Raw genomic sequence first — 23439 nt, 5'->3', positions numbered from 1 at the left:
ATTTAACTTATTTCGATTTATTTGCACTTTAGAGCACATTTGAAAGTGTGCTTTGTATTCAGTGTCAAATACTTGTTCATTTAAATCATGATTCTTATTACTTGCTCAAATGATAGCCAACAGTGTACTGTCCTATTTTTAAAAAAAGATTATGCATTGCCATGACATTTTTGTGATAAAATTATTTTAACAGCTAGGTAAACTGTGTTTTTATTTTGATGATAAAGTTTAGCACAGAAGAGGACATGGTGTGAAAACATGAAGGCCTTACGTAACCATCAGGCTTATTGCTCAATGAACCCAACTATTTCCACGATGGTTAGAATTTTCTGAGTGCCTCATTGCACTTTATTGTCAATAATTAAACCATCAGCCATAAAAATATATTGTGTGTCAGCGCTGTTTTTAAAACATGGATTGCTGGAGAATTGGGGGAAAGCACAAATGATCAACTTAAATGATTCATTTGATAATGCATTAAATCTCGAATTCCATAAAGAACAATGATAACACTACATTTCCCAAGGCTGGGCTGGAGGTGATTTAAACTTGAATGACTGGAGATACTGTTGTGTAAACATGGACGTAGAGAAATTTCAGACTCTCACATTAATGTAGGTCATGTGTATCAGGGTAATAGTGTCTAGAGTGCAACACAATAATGTCACCCAAGTTTTTTTTATTGTGTGCCAGCATCCTGGACTCTAACCAGCATAAAATGGGCCTATTTCAAATTACATAGAGTAACTATTTATTTTATCCAAAGTCCCAAAGTATATAACAGGTTTAAATCTAAATCATATCAGAACTGTGGCTATATTGTATTACAAAGTAGACAAAACAAAAGCAAAGTTAAAAACGCCAAGACCCACAGTGCATTTCATTACCAAGTGGGGAAATCAAAAATTGTATTTTGACATTGGCAGCCTTTAGTTTGAAAAGCCTGAAGAGTGTAGGAATAATGCAAACTCAAATCATTCCAAAATTTTGAGATCCTGATAAGAATGGTTTACAGGAGGAGTATGTGTTTCAGCACAGTGATATAAATTTAGATTTATTTAATATTTTCACTTGTACCTAGGTACAGTGAAAATTGTATAATGTCACCAAGTTCCGGTGCTATGTTGGGTAACAGAATAAATCACTGAATAAATTGTACATATGGTAAAATACTGAATAAATTAATATTAAGTTGATATTAATAAAACTAAAACATCCTCAAACGTTTATCTATCCTCTCTGTAGCCTTCACCCTCTCTACTCCATCAGTCACTGCTATCTACCTTCATCCCCAGAGTCCTGGAAATGAGCTCTTTTCCTGCTGCCACTGGCACTGTTACTTCCACATCCACCGTCTCCGAGCTGGAGACGGTCACACTGCATGCGTCCTGCACTTCCTCCAACATCGGATATCAACTCACATGTCCTGGCTCTGAGTCAACCGACGGGTCCTGTCTTGCCTTCCGATGCCATCACCCGAGATGGAGCAGGTTGGAGGTATATGGGGTCCCAGCCTCCCACAGGAGGACATCAGGAAGAGGCCCCAGGGCAACCAAAACCAAAAAAAAAATGTCCGAGCTATCGAGCTGGAAAGACAATGGTTAAGCTGTGAGGATGCAGTCAAACTGACACATCAGCAGCCAAACTCCTCACTCAGGAGCTGAATGTTGCCATCCCCACCACCGCCATCTTGAAATTGAGGTGCAGAGCAAGATGTATCATGTTTATACAGTGATCATTCATAGGAACATGATAGAAGTTTTTGGAGTGTCACTATCATGGTACTTTTGATAGAGTATAAGCAATGTATATACAAAAAAGAAGGTAAGGAGGGATCCACTAACAAACTGCTAACTGGTTATCTGATATTTCTGTCAACTATGTTAAGAAGAAGCTCCAAACATCTTAAATAAAGTAGCAGAATCAAATACTAGACAATTTGATCTTCATGGTCAGTTGAAAGTTGAGGGGAGAGGACGTATTTAAAATAGGAAACACAAGCTTCTTAGGAACGGCTTTAACATTGGAGGAGAAATAAGGGACCCATGTATGTATTATAAGGAACAATGATAGATAAATAATGGCTAATGAAACCACTGCCTCCTACATGAAGAGAGACTGTCAGTTAGACTTGAAAGACACACAATTACATTTTTCTTTGAATGCTAAGAACTAAAATTTTGACCCAAATATACCTCGGCAGCCATTGCAGTCAGGAAACTGAATGCGAAGACAAAGCATGCTGATGGTACAATCACAAAAAGCTTGAATAAAAACAAAATGAAAACTGTCCACCTGTCAGCTGCTGCCAAGATGATAGAGAAAAAGCAAAACATCCAAGAGTTGGTGAAAGCATACAATAGTAATTTGTTTAGAAATGCCAAGTGCCAGATCCTGGCAGAGGAAATGATAAGTGACTGACCAAGCTGTACAAGATCAACGCAGAGGTAAGATGGGTAGCATTGTACAAACTGTGGAGAGAAATTGGAGTTAACATTTTGGGTCCAGTGAACCTTCTTCAGAACTCTTCAGTGTTCTGAGGAAGGGTCACTCAACCCGAAACATTAACACTAATTTCTCTCCACAGGTGCTGCCAGACCTGCTGAGCTTTTCCAGCAATTTCTGTTTTTGTTTCTGATTTCCAGCATCTGCAGTTCTTTCGGTTTTTATTATACATATATTGTAGTGTGCTTGTGCACTCCAATATAGGCAACTTAGCCCTGCTCTTGAGCTTGGCCAATGAGGCCATCAAAGGTTCAGGCAACGAGCTGTGGAAGGGGTCATAGCAGCCTAACTTTCTGCCTGTCTTCTGTTGGTATTGTCTGGGCTTGGGTGTCCAAGGAAAAGGTGCATGGTTCAGGTCTTGTGTGACCCATGGTCCAGAAGTGACATTTTAATTTAATATTGATAGGTTTCCTCTACAGTTCTCTAAGTTTTCATTGATTTGTTTCAGTGCCCCACCAGCAATGGTCTAATTTGTTTAATGTTTATAATAAAAAGTAGATAGCCTGGTTTCCCAACCTCAGGTTGTTCAGAAGCTTAAATAAGGTGACAAGGACTGAATTCATGAGCTAAATGCCTTTACAGCATACCCTCCAGTTCCAACAAAGCTCCTCACATCACCTGCAATCAGTCTGATCCTCAATCCCCAGTACCATCAGACCCCTCCCATGAATTCCACTTTTTGAGGAATAACCATTGAACCCAGTGGCCATCAGCGAACCACGCTCTGCAGCCAAGCTTTCCCAGACCAGAATAGGACCTATTCTCCGCAGCTGTGAAGTATCAGTCTACCACTGAAACTTCAAACAATCCAGAAGCCACAGATCATCAGTGGACCCCATCCAATGTAATCTGAGCATCCTCCACCACCTTTACTGCTCATGACCACTGTGATCTCTCTCACTCCTCCAATACACATATTTGCTTTGGCCTTTTGAAGAAGACTTCTTCTCTGACAGATCTCCAGCCTTTTGTTCATGCTCAAAAGAAGCCTACAGATAAATTCTGGTAGTTTTATCAGGAAATTTTTCAGGATTTTTTTGTGATTAAAAATCCAAGAAATTTGTTTTGTGAAAAAGAATCTGAAAAACTATTTTTTGTGGACTCAGAAACTCTGAAATAAATAAATGTGAAATCTCATTAATGTGCTTTTTGGTAGTAATATACTAGAATTACTATTTCCTCTGACTTCCAAATACCTCATTGCTAAAGCTTCACCATTTGTTGCCCGACACATCCATCTTTGATACTCAGGAGCTTTGCACACATTAGAAACAGACCAACTTTTCATTACCCAATTGAATGATGCTTAATTGTCAATATTACTATGACTAATGAACAAAAGTTATCAAAGAGAATAGAAAAAAATCCATATTGTTTATGTTTCTATGCACTCATAGCAGTTTTCAAAGAAATTAATCTTTAATTGCAGGTGAGTTCAAGACAGTCCTGGAGGATTGATAACCATGTGACATATTCCAGTCTCTCCTCCCTCTATCAACAAAGGAACATTACTTTAATTCAGTATAATATAGGGTGTACAGCAGGTGGTTGATTTAATAATGCTCATATTGCACTACTGCCCAAATCAAGCTACATTGACTCTTTCAAGCAATAGAATGAAGAACAAAACAAATGTGATTCTTTTGCTCTCCTGAACATCAGTTCTTCTCCATTTTATATTTTACATTCCTTCACTTTTCTGCATGAAGTTCCATGGTTCCTGCCGAGTAATTGACCCTAGACCATATATCAGTTAGAAGTGATTATATTTTTATGTTTGTCAATTTAGCTATTTATTTATTTAACATCAGTTTTCACATCCAGCGTAGAATAGAAGATGAGGGTGGGAAATTACTGTGTTTTTTATTGCAAATGAAAGTGGGAAGTAGATAAAAGGAGTATTTTGTTTGGTTTTGGGCTATCATGTGGCTTGGTATTAATCCTTTCTGTGATATATGGAAGAGGATTTTGGTCAAGAGTGATTAAAGACTTTCACATGGAGAATGTGTCTTTCCTTTTTCTTGGGAAATTGGGAATACTGTCAAAAATGTCATTTATCAACCATGTGTATTTGCCTTGTACCGTGGCAATCTTTGCTAAATGTATTCTGGTGATCAAGTTGTATTGACAATTGAATGAGTTTGAGCCTGTAATGATGAAGTTACCCTCCTGAGAAGAAAGTTGGCCTTTTTTGGTTTCTTGGTTTTCCTCCATGAATGAGCATTCTTGTCCTTACCATCTTAATATTCTCACGCAGGCTACTGCACCTACTCCTTCATAAAGTTTGAAACCTAGTTACCTTTCTTTGTCAAACACTTTTCTTTTCCCTCATTAGTTTTTTACCAGTTGAAGTCTGTCCAGACTTTCAAATGTCGTCATATATGAGGAGGTCCAGGACAGGAAAAAAAAATGATTATCTTTCCTTTTTCACTGCTATCTTTCCATCTTTCATTGGCAGTAATTGAAGGGTATGTTTATTGAATGCCACCAACAGGTGGAGCAATGAGTGAACACAATGTCATAGCTCATTGATGTCAGGAGACCTCAAGGTGGCTGCAGAGGGACTGGCGGTGAGTTGGCAGGAGGGACACAGTGTAAGAGCAGTTGCCAAGTAGACTGACTCTGCAGATACCGCTGGGGAGGGCAAATTTCATTCCATCAGCCTTAATCTCCCCATTGCCCTCAGCCTCCATGAACCCCACACACCCACACCACAGCCCAGTGAAGTCATTAGCATAGACTGTGTCTGATTTCTTTATGGATTATCACTCCATAATTGGTAAGTCCAACAAAATAAGCAGCCCACCTCCAACAGACCGAATAATCCCCTTATGTGCAGGATCATTCCAAGCTACAATTACAGTTCCGGCCAATGTCTCACTTTTGTTCTTCCTAAACTTTAGATACACTACCCTATAAATGGTGTCTTCTACTGAACTTATCACTCATGGGTTTTGATTAGTCTTTACTCGATCTGAAATTTTCAGGGTTTTAGAATAAAGGCAGGACATTACCTAATCACTCATTCCAAATTCATTCCACCTTTTGCCCAACTTCTTTTTGATCCTGGTGGTATTGTGATAAATGCACATTAGTAAAACTGAAAAAACTTATAGCAGCACTGGAATTTTACAGAATAGAAATCCCACAGCTGGCATTGAAAGTTGCCTATATAAAATATAATTGAATGCTCAAGGAGTTCCTGACGCTAGAGCTAGTGATCAACAAACGGTTGGAACTGACTTTTTGTTGCTAACTAAAAATGTTATTATTCTAAAAGCTACAGAAAGAAAACAATGGCACTGAACTTACTTATTGAACTGACATTGCAGAGCTTAATACATACCTAGAGATTACAGCATAGTAGAAGCCAATGAAAGCATTCGGGAAGTGCCATAATTCACAGGAGTCAAGGTTGAGCAGCTGATAACTATCAACTGAACTAGTCAATCGGAATAGCTTTGCATTCTTCTCTGAAATGTGTTAGAATTCAATGTACGGGTTTTACTCTGCTTTTGGTCAATTTATGTCTGGGGACTAGATATCGTTGTGTTGATGCTGTGTAATTTACATAGAAAGTGAGTTGTCACATTTTAGTGTATTTACATTTTACATAAAAACATTAATGCCACCGTATATAATAAATAAGATGTTATGAAAAATCAGTATACGCAAAAATGCATTGTTTTAAAACACGTTCTGATGGGAAGCTTACCTCCTCGAGCTGACATGCATTGATAACACTGGTATATCTGTACTCATCGTATGAAAGTCCAAATATGATGTTTTCCTTAATTGTTCCAGGCATGATCCAGGGCACCTGAGGTGAGAAGGAGATTCTGCCACTATGTTTAATTTTACCCTCTGAAGGCTCCAATTCTCCCATTATCATCATCAAGAGTGAGCTCTAAATAAGACATAATAGAAATAGGGAATGTTAATGAGTTATTGCACAAAATCCTACTGCTTCTATTAAGGTACATTTTTACCCAATTTAGGCCACCATTTAAACCAGTGCCCTAATTCCAAAGGGACATAATTGGGCTTTCACCCCTCTACCTCAAAAAAATCAAAACAAACATGATGTTTTTGTAGCATCAATATGATAGAAAATCATCACACTTTGGGATGACAGTGGTAGAAAAGTTCATCACAGTTAAATTGAAGGCTCCTGTGTTCAGGGTACACTGGAAAACCAGGCCGAAATCACCCTACTGGGACTGACCTTCACGCCAGGCTGCTGGAATACCTGGAAACCACCAAAGAAGACCTCCATGCCAGGACTAAACTGCCACATCAGGCCAAGACTGCCTGATATCAATCAAGCAAACAGCTCTTGCTTGGTACAAAGCACGTGTAAACCATTAATAACACAGTGTGGAGCTGGAGGAACACAGCAGGCCAGACAGCATCAGAGGAGCAGGACCTAGGGTCCTGACCCGAGCTTTCCTGCTCCTCTGCTGCTGCCTGGTCTGCTGTGTTCCTCCAGCTCCATACTGTGTTATCTCTGACTCCAACATCAGCAGTTCTCACTATCTCATGTGTAAACCGTTTCTAGTTTCAATGGGGCATGCTAGAAATGTGAGTTTTTGAGATACATTTTGTTACAATCAAGTGAGGAGAGCTAAATTGGCTCTCCACTCTTTACAATCCTCAGTCAAGTGCCACAAAGATTTTAAATTCTTTTTTAGCACACAGCTACCACACTTCAATTAAATTTCAATTTGATTCAAAACCAAAGGAGGTAATTATAAAGTCCTCTTGAGTGAAAGAGAAGAATTTTATTACTTATTAACCCCTAGAAAAATAACAAAACATCATTAAACACATACAAATACAGATATAAAGCTTAAAAGGACAGTCTATACAAAAAGGAAGATCAGGAGTAGACATTTAAAAAAAGTCCTCAGAGTGTTTAGATGGGTTAAGTTTTAATCTGAGACCATGCTTGTTTAATTGATATCGTGTATCTTCAGCAGTTTTAAAATGTATAGACATCCTACATATTTAGACCATAAGTCATAGGATCAGAAATTAGGCCATTTGGCCCATCGAGTCTACTCTGTCATTCAATCATGGCTGATAAGTTCTTCAACCCCATTCTCACACCTTCTCCCCGTAACCTTTGATCCCCTTAACAATCAAAGAATTGTTAAGAATTGTTTTATCATTAGATACTGGTTTTTGAGATATTAAGAGAAATGGGGAGATAGAGTGCAAGTCTTCCAGTTATGCAGTTTCAAATCCATTCTCTCTATCTGTGAACTAAAAGTTGATACCTGAAGTACGACTCGCTTAATGTTCCCATGCTTGGCTTCATTAATTTTTCAAGCTGGGTAATCTGCAGGCGACATTCATCCCAATTTGTGAAACTTCCAGAAAGATTTGAATCAAAAAGGAGATACGGATCTGAGCTTAAATGTCTTTTTCAAAAGAAGTTAAATTAGCTCAGACTGATTATTGATTATTGATAACTGTATGAGTGTGGCTTTAAGAGGTGTGTTTTGCCCTAGTTTCTTTTAGAGAGAGATTGGGGGACAGATGGAGCAGTCTATGAGAAGATAAACAACTTGTGAGGACTTGGGTATTTTTTACAAGTTGGAACAACAGAAACAGCCTGAGTGGATGTGGTCAAGCTCTCATAAATCCAAAATTTTTAGTTAGCTTTCATCAGTTGTTGCTGGGGTCTCAGCAGGGTTGGAAGGCAATGAATTTCTCCTGGCTGGTGCATTCTTTCCCTCAGAATTGTCTTTTGATGTTCTTTCTTCCTAGATTGGAGAACTGCATATGAGACAATCTGTTTTCTGAATTTGCGTTTTGCTAACGGTGTGTTTATGGAATGTTGCTATATTGGAACATTTGCTGTTTAGTAGAAAATAATCTATTATTCTGTTAAGTTTTCCAATAGAATTAAGTTATTCCAAGTTCCTCTTTCTTTTATAAAAACAGAAGTTGCTGGAAAAGCTCAGAAGGCCTGGCAGCATCTGTGAAGAAAAATCAGAATTAACATCTCGGGTCTGGTGAACCTTCCTCAGAACTGTTCTGAGGAAGGGTCACCGGATCCGAAACGTTAACTCTGACTTTTCTTCACAGATGCTGCTAGACCTGCTGAGCTCTTCCAGCAACTTCTGTTTTTGTTCCTGATTTAAAGCATCTGCAGTTTTTTTGGTTCCTCTTTCTTTTGTTTCTTTTTGTTGTATTTTAACTACAGTGTTTGTATAAATTGTGTTTTGCTTACTGTTGAGCAGTTCGGCCAATCAAATTGCATCTGGAACACAGCACGTCATATTTACCTTTAAAATAAGAATAAGTTAGGGTCTAGGCTACCTTCTTAATATATTTTGAGGGGGTCTGGTCTGGTCCATAACAATAAGCTTAGTTCAAATTGTTCAAGTGACCCCTGCAGACAACTTAAGTAATTTTTCCCCCATTTTAGCCCATGGAAAGTCCCAGGTATTAAAACAAACATAACACCCCAATCCCACAGGTTGCCCTAAAGCCACTTAAAGTTGGGCTACTAGCTGGTTAAGATGAGATCTTCTTTCTCCATCTGGGCAGAAAGTCCCACCTCTGAGAGCTGCCAGCAGTACAAATGGCCAGCTGCTCTCAGGTCTCATCAGTGTCATGAGGAAGGGGTGGTGGAGAGTGACTTAGAGACAGAAAAAAACTGCAGATGCTGGAATTCAAGGAAGACAGACCGAAGGCTGGAAGAACACTGCAGCAACACTGCAGCAATCTGCGGCAAGTGTTGGCTGCTTGAGGAGCTCCGGCTCAAAATTGATGAGCTGGAATCCGAACTCCAAACACTGCGGCACATCTGAGAGGGGGAGAGATACCTGGATGCTGTGTTCCAGGAGGTAGTCACACCTGGTAGATTAACTGATGTTAATTCGATTGGCGGGCAGGGACAGCAGTGTGTGACTGCAAGTGAGCCACGCAGAGGGACCCTGCAGACAGGAACACAGGAGCCGCAGCCCTTGACATTGTCCCACAGGTATGAGGCACTTGTTCCATGCATGGATGAGGAACAGGGCTGCAGGAAGAATGAGTCAACTGACCATGGCACCATGTTCCAGGAGGCCATTCAAGAGGGGGGAGCAAAAAGACAGATTGTAGTTGTAGGGGATTCCATCATCAGGGGGATAGACAGTATCCTCTGCGAGCAGGATAGAGAATCCCGCATGGTGTGTTGCCTGCCCGGTGCCAGGGTGCAAGACATCTCTGACCGGCTTGAGAGGATACTAGAGAGGGAGGGGGAGGATCCAGTTGTTGTGGTCCATGTAGGTACCAACAACATAGGCAGGACTAGGAAAAAAGACCTGTTTCGGGATTATGAAAAGCTAGGAACAAAATTAAAAAACAGGTCTTCAAGGGTCATAATCTCTGGATTGCTGCCCGAGCCACGTGCAAATTGGCATAGGGAGGTGAGGATCAGGGAAGTAAACACATGGCTAAAAGAGTGGTGTGGGAAAGAGGGTTTCCTTTTCATGGGGCATTTGCATCAGTTCTGGGACAGGAGGGATCTATACCGCTGGGATAGACTCCACCTGAACAGGACCAGGTCCAGTGTTCTGGTGAAAAGGGTAAATAGGGTGGTTAATAGGACTTTAAACTAGTAAGTAGGGGGGAAGGGAGGTGAGCATAGAGGGAGAATAACAATTAATGTAGGCAAAACAGCAGGTTAGCAGGTGACGAGGAAGCTTCAACTCCATTGAAAATTAGGAAAAAAGTTAAAGGGAAGGAGAACTCAAGAGTTGTTAGTAATGGAGGTAATAGGACCCAAAAAGAAGGTGCAAAAACTGGCATAAGGGCACTTTATTTGTATGCTTGGAGCATTCGAAACAAGATGGATGAGTTGACGGTGCAAATCATGGCAAATGGGTATGATTTAGTGGCCATTACAGAGACATGGTTACAGGATGGTCATGACTGAGAGTTAAATATCCAGGGGTATCAAACTGTTCGGAAGGACAGACAGGAAGGTAACGGAGGTGGTGTTGCTCTGATCTTTAAGGATGATATCAGGGTGGTAGTGAGAGATGATATAGGTTCTACTTAACAAAACGTTGAATCCATTTGGGTGGAAATTAGGAATAGCAGGAAGAAGAAGTCACTGATAGGGTGTGATCTATAGGCCACCAAATAATGACATCGTGGTGGGGCGGGCAATAAACATAGAAATAGCTAATGCGTGTAAAAATGGTACAGCAATTATCGTGGGGGATTTTAATCTACATGTCGATTGGTCAAACCAGGTCGGTCATGGCAGCCTTGAGGAGGGGTTCGTAGAGTGTATCCGCGATAATTTCCTTGAACAATATGTAATGGAACCTACGAGGGAGCAAGCTATCCTAGATCTAGTCCTGGGTAATGAGACAGGAATAATTAATGATTTCACAGTTAGGGATCCTCTCGGAAGGTGCGCTCACAGTATGGTCGAATTTAAAATACAGATGGAGAGTGAGAAGGTTAAATCCGGTACCTATGTCCTGTGCTTAAACAAAGGAGACTATGAAGGAATGAGGGAGGAGTTAGCTAAGGTAGAATGGGAGCAAAAACTTTATGGTGGGTCAATTGAGGAACAGTGGAGGACTTTCAAAACAATTTTTCACAGTGCTCAGCAGAAGTATATTCCAGTGATAAGGAAGAACTGTAGAAAAAGAGAGAGCCAGCCATGGATGTCTAAGGAAATAAAGGAAAGTATCAGATTGAAAAAAAACACATACAAAAATGCAAAGAGTAGTGGGAAACTAGTAGACTGGGAAATCTTTAAAGGCCAACAGAAAGCCACAAAAAAAGTTATAAAGAAAAGTAAGATAGATTATGAGAGTAAACTAGCTCAGAATATAAAAACAGGCAGCAAAAGTTTCTATAAATATGTAAATCGTAAAAGAGTGGCGAAGGTAAACATTGTTCCTTTAGAGGATGAGAAGGCCAATTTAATAAGTGGGAATGAGGAAATAGCCGAGACTAACAGTTATTTCGTGTCAGTCTTCACAGTGGAAGACACAAATAACATGTCGAAAACTAATGGCAAGAAGGTTATAGCAGGTGAGGACCTAGAAACTATCATTACCACTAAGGAGGCAATGCTGGGCAAGCTAATGGGGTTAAAGGTAGACAAGTCTCCTGGCCCTGATGAAATGCATCCCAGGGTACTAAAAGAGGTGATGGGGGAAATAGCAAATGCACTAGTAATTATTTAACACAATTCACTGGACTCTGGGGTGGTTCCCGCAGATTGGAAAACAGCCAATGTGATGCCACTGTTTAAAAAAGGAAGTAGACAAAAAGCAGGTAACTATAGGCCAGTTAGCTTAACTTCGGTAGTGGGGAAAATGCTTGAATCTATCATTAAGGAAGAAATAACATGACATCTGGATATAAATTGGCCCATTGGGAACACCCAGCATGGGTTCATGAAGGTTAGGTCATGTTTAACTAATTTGGTGGAATTCTTTGAAGACATCACTTGCATGGTGGACAATGGGGAACCTGTGGATGTGGTGTATCTGGATTTCCAGAAGGCATTTGACAAGGTGTCACACCAAAGGCTGCTACATAAGATAAAGTTGCACGGTATTACATATAATGTATTAGCATGGATAGAGGATTGGTTGACCAGTAGAAAGCAAAGAGTAGGGGTAAATGAGTGTTTTTCTGGTTGGGGTCAGTGGCTCGTGGTGTGCCTCAGGGATCAGTGTTGGAATCGCAATTGTTTACAATTTACATAGATGATTTGGAGTTGGGGACTAAGTGTGGTGTGCCAAAATTTGCAGATGACACTAAGGTGAGTGGTAGAGCAAAGTGTGCAGAAGACACTGAAAGTCTGCAGAGGGATATAGATAGTCTAAGTGAGTGGGCAAAGGTCTGGCAGATGGAGTACGATGTTGATAAGTGTGAGGTCATCCATTTTAGTAGGAATAACAGCAAAATGGACTATGTTTTAAATGGTAAAAAATTGCAGCACGCTGCTGTGCAGAGGGACTTGAATGTCCTTGTGCATGAATCGCTGAAGGTGGGATTGCAGGTGCAGCAGGTAATTAAAAAGCAAATGGAATTTTGTCTGCCATTGCTAGAGGGTTGGAGTTTAAAAACAGGGAGGCTATGCTGCAGCTGTATAGGGTCCTGGTGAGGCCACACCTGGAGGACTGTGTGCAGTTTTGGTCTCCTTACTTGAGAAGAGATATATTAGCACTGGAAGGGGTACAGAGGAGATTCACTCAGTTGATTCCAGAGTTGAGGGGGTTGGATTATGAGGAGAGACTGAGTAAACTGGGATTATACTCATTGGAATTCAGAAGAATGAGAGGAGATCTTATAGAAACATTTAAGATTGTGAAGGGATTCGATAAAGTGGAGGCAGGGAGGTTGTTTCCGATAGCAGGTGAAACTAGGACTAGAGGGCATCGCCTCAAAATAAAGGGAAGCAGATGTCGGACTGAGGTTAGGAGGAACTTCTTCCCCCAAAGGGTTGTGAATCTGTGGAATTCCCTGCCCAGTGAAGTGGTTGAAGCTACCTCGCTGAATGTTTTTAAGGCAAGGCTAGATAAATTTTTGAACAGTAAAGGAATTAAGGGTTATGGTGAGTGGGCGGGTAAGTGGAGCTGAGTCTCAAAAAGATCAGCCATGATCTTATTAAATGGCAGGGCAGGCTCAAGGGGCCAGATGGCCTACTCCTGCTCCTAGTTCTTATGTCCTTATGTCCTTATGTAACACAGCAGGTCAGGTAGCATCTGGGGGAAAGGAGCAGCCAATGTTTCGGGTGTTTCTTTTCTTCAGGAGAGTCATGGTGGTGACATTAAGGGGAGGAGGAGGGGATTTGGCAGGGTCAGTCCTGAAAGTGCCCTGACGAAGGGGTGAGTGAGTTAAGGGGTCGTGTTTAAGAGGCTGATAGTGTGAGGGGGGATGGGATTGGGATAGTTGGTGGTACCAGGGGAAGGGAAATGGAATGGATGATGAGGGGGAAGATGTCCATTGGGAAGACAATCTCTCAATTAGCCAACCAATGGATGTGCTTTGATACCTCACCCATTGCTGGTAACAAAAAAAATCAAATTGGGTCACAGGCAAGTAGGCAATGGACATAGTGCATATACACGGCACCTAATTTTACAAGCTCCCCCTCCATCTGCCAGCATACCCCCAGGGGGTACAAATTTCAGCCCATAAATACACAAAAATCTGCAAACAGGCACCTATATTTAAATTTTGTCTTAATCAATTGAGAATCTCCAATATGCAAAGTTAATTTGAAATATACTTTTAAGAGATATAAGAATACCTTCAATTACAGCATTCAGTTCTGGTTTTGTAACTGTATTTCAAGTGCAAATAAAGTCTGCTTTGCTTGTTTTCTGAGTTCACCATTACCGTCAGAGATACTTTTCATGGCATGTTAGCAATATGAATGCATCATTAAAGATCAACTCTCTTACCTTTCCAGATCCTGTGGATCCAGCTACAGCCAGCAGTTCACCTTTTTCTAATTTAAAGCTGATATTCTTCAGGACAGGTGTAACGTGTAAAGAGAAATTACTGAAAAACAGTCCATCATCTCCATTTGCCATGTTACACTCGGAGTCCTTCTGTTTAACCTTTTCAAACAACTCACCAATTCCCTGTTTAATTTTAGAAAAAAAATGTGTTGTTATTATTTGAATTCAACAGATTTGTGTCAAATGTTGCAATGCAAAAATAAATACCCTCATTATTCCTTTCTCTTCTAAGAACAATCTATTTGTTCCTAATTTCAGCAAGATCAGGCTCAGAAATAGCATGAACTATGTATGAAGTAAAACCGCCTTTTCTGCCAAATGAAATATTCTTGAATATAACCTCCTATTCCCCAGTAGTTTGAATAGACACAGTTCTCACACAGGCTATCCCTTGTTCACTGGCTAGGCCATCATTTATTGCCTAGCCTGAATTGCCCAGAGGGCAGTTAAGAGTCACCCACATTCCTGTGGGTTTAGAGCCAGACAAGGTAGGGCCAGCAGATTTCCTTCCCTAAAGGATATTAGTGAGCCAGATGTTTCTTTGCAACAATGAACATCGGTTATATGGTCACCATCAGGTAAACCTTTTTTTTATTAATTCTAGTCTTTTATTGAATTTGCACTTCACCATCTGCCATGCTCGGGATTCAAGGCCATAACCACCAGCTGGGATTCTGGATAACTAGTCCAGTGACATTACCTCTACATCGCCATTGCCCCTTGTGGGGCATAAAGAGAAAAGTTAGGAACGTAAATCATGTTATGTATCCCTCCTCAATGGGCCTTATTTGCAGAGAATATGGATATCCCTCCTCAATGCACATTATCACTACAGAATGTAGATAAGAAAGACTAAAAATGTCTGTAGAAACCTAGAAGGATATTATTTAACCTGTAGTATCCATGCTGGCTGTTTTTTGAACTTTTAATTTTACAAATTTTAAAATATTCCCAAAGTATTTCATAGTCCTGCATTTTTATTTTTCTCTTATCTGTTCAATGCATCTGGTGTCAAAATCTGATATGGTATCATATCAATTACTATAATATTCCATGCACTAACACTTTCTTTAAGGAACTTGCCCAGATTCCACCTACTGCATACTTGAAGCTGCATGTCAATGATTCATGAATTACAGTGATAATCCAGCAAGCAGATCAACTGATTGAAGCAGTCTTGATGCTCTATGTATGAATGGCATTCCTACTACAAATAAACCAATTGTACTCATGGCATCCACTACATGCATCAATGTAATTTATTAAATTTTTCACAATTGTTGAAGCCTCAAAAGTGTAAATTTTTATATACATTCTATGATGTTACTCTGTTTGATTACATGGCATTTGTGGAAAGTTTCTTGTTGTCTTATAACTTCTTGTTCTTTTTGAGTTTGCACTGAGAATGATACAATGTAAGATTGAGCTAACTTATTTATTCTTATTTCTGAGGAGCAAATAAACCTAGAAATGAGCGCAGACAGAGCGAGTCTGTGCAATTGACCAGTTGTATCAGTTTGTCTTACAGTTCTTTATAGTCAGTGGTTGGGGTGTGGGCTGGGGACAGTTTGGGTTTGACTGGATCTCCAATAACATTTTTTTATAGTGCTATTCAGATATCAGGCATGACTGAGGAAGGAATTTTTTCAGAAATTGTTAATAGTGAGTTAGAATGCATTCCTTTTTGATCTTTGACTTACTGGATATATCAATTATGCTACAAAGCATACACTGATTGGCTCAATGTTTATCATAGGCTCAAATATACAGGAATTGTCAAAAGATTCCACAGTTTAGAACATTAATTCTAACCTCATCCCAAGAAGCTGTCACATTTACCATCTCGACCTCTTTAGTTGTTAGGTTGTATTCCACAGTTTTGTGTTCATCTTTGTGTAAGAAGTCCTGAAAGACAAAGTTATTATTAAACCCTTGTTTGTTGGCTCCTGAGGATTAGGTAAGAGCCAATGGTTTGAGTTGGTCAATTTTTTGGATCCATTTATAAAAGTCAGAATTGACAAACTCCAGAACAAAGCGTGATGAATCCTTTAAATTGTAACTTTAAAATAGCTTTACTAATTTATACTTAGATTCCATTAATCTGTTATTGAATTTAAACAGTATTAAATGTTGATCACATATTTTAAATGAACTTTACATAAGGCTGATTAAGTTTACAAAATGTTCTATTAGAAAGTGGTACTTAGACTGTAGTTATACTTTCAGCCTCAGTGCCAGCTGAGCACATATAAGTACTCTGCAAATGTTATGATTAGAATCTGGTTGGTGAGAAACAAATATGTAGTATCTTTCAACTAAATTTTCTACAATAAGTATAAATAGAAATGACTAGGAAATTCATGTTATAACATAAAATGCTTTCCATCCATTTTATCTATCCACAACTGACAGTCATTTATGAGTGTCATTATATCTCGATAGATACAAGAAAACATGTGTTTTGAAAGAATAGTGAAGTATAGATTAACCAAACAAATAAATTTGATCTTGTTTCACAAAGCATCCTTTCATAACAACATTTCTCACTGGTCTTGCTGGGAGCTGCATCATAAATCAGTAGAATATCTAGATTTGATGAAATTTCATAAAGAAAACTAACTCTGTTGGTTGAAACAAAGAAAAATGAATGTTTATAAACACCATTCATACAGTGCTCACGAAATCAATTAAACAATTGGTTAGCAGTTGCATCCTATCCTAGTGAAAGCCAAAACTACGAAAAAAAGAGTTCTGACTATTAAACACAATTATAAAGTTTAAAATATATTTTCAATTGTAGGTATCAGGACTTTTATAACCCCCTTCCCCAGCAATATTCCAGTGACATACCTGTATTTTACGTATAGCTCCCAAAGAATCATACCATGTTTGTATAGCTGATGGAAATTGTCTGGTGACTGTCATTCGAAGGACAACGTTGTATGAAATAGTGGTGAATATCCTCCGCAGTTTTATGGTATGAGTGAAAGCATAAGGCACCACAGACAGAAACACAACAAAAAAGCCTGAGAAAAAGAAAGCTGAACTACTGAAGTATCTGCAGTAGGCAACTTTTCTGGTCAGCTTTAGTTCAGCCCTGGAAGATTAGAATGAACACAAAAAGTATTACACTGGGATCATAATGATCTTTTTATAAAACTCATGATAACTTATAATAAACAACAAGACACAGCAAAAAAACACTTTTACTTATTGATCTGAGTGTTGGCTATGTGTTCATATATGGCTACCTAAACTTACAGTGAACCTTTAAATTTTCCAGGTTGCATTTGGTTAAAGGCTCCCATCTCTAAACTGGAAGAAAGGACCCCAAGGATACAGTAAACAGGTAAGTGAAGGGATAGATATAACATCAACATAATAAAACTATTGAGGAAGCGAGTAGGAAAGGAAGAAAATAAGTGGAAGAAGATTGGCTGGATTAGGGCAATGACTCATTCATTTCTAATATGTTTATTTTTGCTGTAGACAGTTATTATTACAGTAAGAAAGTTGCTTAAGTCATTCAAATTGCTGAATTAAACCAATATTTGTCTTTCTTATAACAAAATAGAGCATGCACTAATAATTACTAAACTGTCCCACCCAACACCTACCATCAGTCAATGATCAATTAAATTTAAATAGCATGACAAAAATAATTGGCTTCATATTAATTTACAAGCTAAATATTTTCCAAATGTAAACTATAGCACAGAATCAAAATGTAACTTACTGCCTTATGTTATCAATAATCTTTTCCATAGCATCCTCCCAGCAGTACACCTTCACTGACTGAATATTGTCAATAATTTCAGAGGTGATTGCAAGTCGTTCATTTATTTTTCCTGCACGTTTGTCTCTGTTTATTTTTGAAAACAAAACCGGTTATTTTCTGTTTACTACTACAGCACTATCTCTTCTGATTCACATTATATTTTTCCTTATTTGCACAGGTTCTTTGCCTCCTCTTCACCTTGTTTCATCCTTGATACACATCATATATCACACACTGAACTGAGAAAGGAGCAAGTCAGCCCAGTATAATCCTGCACCAAACCTGCTGTGTACCTAATCACTGAATGTACAAGATAAACATAAGTATGATTGCCTTCCAGTTCATCTCCTATTTCTTTAGAATGTGCTTGACTTTTACATGGAGCTTCTAATGGTAGCCCAGTAAGAGAGCAGTAATACAAACTTACTCCCACTAAACAATAAGCTGGTACATCAAATCATTTTGCCTTTGAAATACATGCTATGTATAAAACATGTCCAAATATGGAAACAAAATAAAGATTTAATCATGGACATGCACTATAGTAAATGCTGAAACACTAAAGTGTTAATCAGAATTCAACAACTACAAGTTTAATAGATCATTCTTTTTACTCTAAATTAGTATTCTACAATGTGAAAATACAGAAATGGTTTAAGGCTATAATTATGTCTGTCAGGAGACTCATTAACAAATGAAAGAATCATCAGCAGAAGGACATCATGACTTGCTGCAGTATACTGAAATTGAATCACTGTTTTCATGTTAGCCCCTCAATCACACAGTGTACGTGAGGTATTTTATATTAGCCCACACACAAGGAATTGCTATCGTTGCAAGATGTAATCACCTGTCACTGCATTCTGTAATTGCTTTCAGTGACGCAGGACCTCAACTCTGACATAATTAATTATGCCACCTTTGATTCGCTATTGTTAACTTGCAATAACGTAGGAAATAACATGAGCCACCTGACCCACTGTGATGCTACATGATATCTCGAACATAGTACACAAATATTTGAAACTGTAACCTCTCACTCTTGCAGATGGTAATTTGTTATTCAAAGTATTAAAATGGTAAAATTTAAACATTAACTTTATTTTTACTTTCCTTTTCATTATTTTCTCACTTTCCTTCTCTTAATCTAAATTAGTTTGATTCTAATTCACCTTAATTTCTTCTCTGCCCTTCCTCTGTTTCCTGATTAGTCCTTAACTTTTGTCGTTGAAGGAAATAAATTGTTGCTTCCACTATTCATTAAGGTTTCAGTTGTCTCATTTTCCTTCCTCCCACTTGCAGTATATTTCAAAAACAGTACATTTCAAGCAGACAGGTGTAGGACAAAGTCTACGTAATGGGACACGGTGCGCAGTGCCACTCTCTGGCAAAGCTGGTTATGCTTAGTAAGTTTTATTAAGCACAAATTGATATTTATGGCAGTTTTTCAAGCAAAATATTTACTGAATAGTCTACATATACATATATAAGCCCTATAACAATGTCAGAAAGAAAACTTGTAATACACTCAATTGATTACTTTTGAAGTGCACTCATTGCAGACTGCAGGTAGGCCCAAGAGCCAATTTGTACAGAGGAAAATCCACAAATAGTAAAAAAGTATACGATCAGTTCATTTGATTTTGTGGTTATTTGAGAGGAAAATGTCGACCAGGATACCGGGACAATTTTGAATTCTTTTTCAAACAGGGCATTAGGATCTCTATGTCCGCCTGACAATTGCATTGGTTTTCAATCCTGGTTTGGGGGCCTGAAATCTGGAGAGATCATTGCTCTACAAGCTAAACCATTAAACATGAACACCTTCACTTGGGATTTTCACCCTGGCTGGACTGGGAGGCGCTCCAAGTGACTTCAGAAGCACTTACGCAGTGGCCCAGTTTCTGTGTTGGCTGGGCAAAAGCTTGCCTGGATTGGAGTCATTGTATGCAAAGGTTAAAAGTAAAGATTGGAACAAAAAACATGAGAAGCATAAAATTGCGAGAGGCATTGATAGGGTAGATAGGAAGAAACATTTCCCCTTGATGGAGGGATCAATGATCACTAGGTTTAAGGCAGCAGATTTAGAGGATATGTAAAGAAAATCTTTTCCACCCAGAGGATCGTGGGAATCTGGAACTCACTGCCTATAAGGGTGGTAGAGGCAGAAGCTCTCATCACATTTAAGAGGTATTTCAGTGTACACTTGTGATGTCAAGCCATAACAGGCTATGGGCCAAGTGCTGGAAAATAGGATTGAAATAGTTATGTTGTTGTTTTTGACTGGCATGGCCACAATGGACTGAAAGGCCTTTTTTCTGTGCATTGATCTCTATGATGGTATCCCTCCTGCTCTCACCCCATCAGTCTCTATGCCCCACCCATGCCTGTCTGTGAGCCTGCAGCTATCCTGATTGTCTGCCATACTCCTGTGCCACCCTTTGCCCCTGAATCCACACTTTACCCCTTCATTCCTCCTTGTGCCACCCTTGTCAGTCAACCCGTCCATGGTTTTTCATACCCTATATGCTAATCAATACCCAACTATCAATTCCCTGTGGCCCTTATAGACTCTTTGCCATCCTGTTCTGATCTCCCGTGGCCCCTGACACACCATATGACCCCAATCAACTTCATGGTGTTCTTTAGCATCATGCTAACTAATGCCAACTCATCTCCTCCTCATCACCTTTTGCTCTTCCCTCTCTTTACCAATTCACACATTCTTTAGCTTGGGCATTAATGTGTAGGCTTCATGAGAGAAGTAAAGTTGCCAGTTTATTTGTTATATCACTTGAAAGAAAAGCTCCTGTTGATACAACAACAACAGGCATTAGACTAAACTTGAATGAATAAATTTCTTGTGAGAGCAAACATTTCACTTTAGTGTTCAATGACTTATCAAAACAAGCATTTCATTTGTGGTTAATACCTTATGTGATTAAATATCTCCCTCAAGCACTTAGAAACCTTCTGTCTATAAGCATTTTCATTCAATAAACAGCTGGATCTATTTATCAATGGAATGAATTTAAAAAATCCACAAATATCCATGCACATAGGGGAAAACTAGAGGTCTATTATTTACATTTTTATATCACAGAACTCTATCTATTGATGAAACACTGTAATTCATAATCTTAAGCTTTGCCATAGTTGGCTAGGCCAGCATTTATTACACATACTTAATTGCGCGAGAGAAGATGAAGAGCCACTTTTTTGAACTGCAGCAGTCCATGAAATGTAGGAACATCCACAATGCTGCTGGGAAGTAGAGACTATTTCATCTCTCTTGACTTGTTGTTGATGGTGGACAGTTTTCAGGAACTAGAAGTTGAGTTATTCACTGCGGAATTCCTAACCAGTGACTTACTTTAGGAGTAACAGTATTTACATGGCTGGACCAGTTCAGCTTCTGGTCAATGGTAACTTCCACATTTTGAGACTTACTAGAGGCCTCTTGATAGATCAACACTAATTGAGACTTTTTGACAGGTCAATACTTGATGATGTTTCTAGACAGATCTTCACAAATTGGACAGCTCCAAAACGATTGTGCACTAGTTACGCACAACCTTTGCCACAGATAACTGTCCTAAAGAGCATCAACAAACCCCCTCCTCCAAAGGTACCTCAGCTCCGCCTCAAATAAATACTGGATGTTCTCTCCAAAAAAAACGTTCTCACCCTTATCAGGTATCTTGGGATCATATCTGTGGAGCACACCAGCTCCAAAAATCTGAAAGATATATACTGAGAACAGACCTGTTCTAATCACCACACTTAAAGGACTCCTAAATCCCATTTCAGTGGAGACAGCTGTCTCTAAGAACCATACATGCATGATCCCTGACCCACACCCCAAATCTCACGCAAGTGACAATGAAACAGACAAGGTTTCGGGGGAGAGACTTGTGATTCTTGACAAATTCTGTCATTTTTGCCAGGGGGAGACAGTCTCTGCCTGGTGAAAATCAGGGCCAATGTCACATCCAAAAATGACACCACTACCAATGTGATATTCCCTCTGTATTTCATCATCCATATCCTACTTAGACAATACATTCAAGTCCACAGTGGACATTGAACCAAATTCTCCTGACTCAGTCGAAAGAATGCTAACTGAGTTAAATTGATGTTTGCGTACAATAAATCTAAAAGTCATGAAGAATATGGAAAGGAATTACATACGCATGAAATTTTACTGCAGTTGATCAATTAGTTATTACTAATAATTAATGAAAGAATTTGTTACCTATATTGCATCATCTTCTTCCCCAGCCAGGCTTGGAAAAGGGCAAGCATTATTACGAAACCCAATCCACAAAATGCAAATTCTGTCAATTCATTCCAGAGCAATCCCATTAAAAGAACTACTTGGACTGGTGCAATCCAGACGTAGTGGGCAACTGCCACGCCCTGCATAAACAAAAAGCACAAGTCCTTGTACTATCAAATAATTTGCTTTCAAAGGCATATAAACACAAATTAGTGATTTGGTTTAAATACATACAGACAGACAATATGTCTGTGGATGTAAATAAGATGACAAGCAGATGACCTGACATTTAATGCTTACATTTACTCATACTAATGAGCAGTAGTGGATCCAGCCTCAAGCTAATTTTCAAGATAAATGCCAAAAGTGGTGGAAAAATGAGGATAAGATCAGTTCTTCTGTTTCTGTTCAGAAGAGGTTTCAAATCTTCCACTTCTCCATCAAAGGGTTATACCTCTGTCTCTGAATAAAAGGGATGCCAATTTGAGGCTGAGACGAGGAGGAATTTTTTCTCTCAGAGCGTTTGTGAGTCTTCGGAGTTCCTTACCAAAGAGGGCAGAGTCCTTGTGTACATTTAAGACTGATTCTTGATCAGTAAGGGGATCAAGGGTAATGGGGAAAAGATAATAAAGTGGATGTGAGGAATGATGAATTATCTATAATCCTGATGAATGGCAGAGCAGGCTGGAAAGGTTGAACAGCTTACTCCTGCTCCTAAGTCTTACAGTTCATAATAAGCTTTCCCAAATGGGAAGGACCTCTGCTCCATTAAGTATTCTCACTTGATTATCCATTCAATTTTTGTCCAAAAACAATTAACATGAAATAAAGATAAGGATAGGAGAAAGGGAATCAAAGAATGGGCGAAATTTTATCTTATTTTAACAATAACTTATCTAAACTTGTAGCAGGGACGCTGTTAGTGGAACAGCAACCCATTTGATTCAGTAACTAACTTTGTGTGGCCATTTAACACCCAAATGGTTACTAACTCTTTGCCAATGTCAAATAGAACTATGATTTTAAATGTATGTTGTTAAAACGAGTTAAGTACCTGAATTAAGTGTTTGCGGTGGTAAGGAATTGTATAGTTGAAAGAAGTTTAGTGTGTTTTCAAGAAAACAGCAATACTTACAAAAGATCAGAAATGGACACTTAGAACTTTATAATATTTCTTCTCACAATGAGTGTTGTGAGGTCCTGACATCTGCCATGATGGAAACTGGGTGAGTTGGTGTGGTAGGTGTAAGGACAAAGGGAGATTGGTGGGGGCTTGGGTGGCATGAGGTGGCATTAAAGGGAAATGGTTGGGGTGGGGGATATATGTTGGCGTGAAGGATATGAAGGCCCATGGGGTGGTCAAAGGTGCATAGGGACGC

At 39.1% G+C, this 23439-nt stretch overlaps 1 protein-coding gene across 1 annotated transcript in view; it reads right to left on the bottom strand.

Annotated features, from left to right (window-relative positions):
- cftr (CF transmembrane conductance regulator) overlaps positions 1-23439 on the bottom strand; it is a 113209-nt gene that overhangs the window by 56446 nt on the left and 33324 nt on the right. Inside the window, exons 6-11 of the mRNA XM_020525436.2 lie at positions 22037-22200; positions 17740-17865; positions 16854-17100; positions 15816-15908; positions 13944-14126; positions 6221-6412 (exon numbers count right to left, since the gene is read on the bottom strand). Of these exons, the coding sequence (XP_020381025.1) occupies positions 6221-6412; positions 13944-14126; positions 15816-15908; positions 16854-17100; positions 17740-17865; positions 22037-22200 (1005 nt within the window). The remainder of the gene's footprint in view (positions 1-6220; positions 6413-13943; positions 14127-15815; positions 15909-16853; positions 17101-17739; positions 17866-22036; positions 22201-23439) is intronic.

This window comes from Rhincodon typus, chromosome 18, assembly GCF_021869965.1.
Source record: "Rhincodon typus isolate 14 chromosome 18, sRhiTyp1.1, whole genome shotgun sequence".
Lineage (NCBI taxonomy): Eukaryota > Metazoa > Chordata > Chondrichthyes > Orectolobiformes > Rhincodontidae > Rhincodon > Rhincodon typus.
Note: the sequence above shows the minus strand (reverse complement) of the source record. Positions and strands in the feature narration are given on the sequence as shown.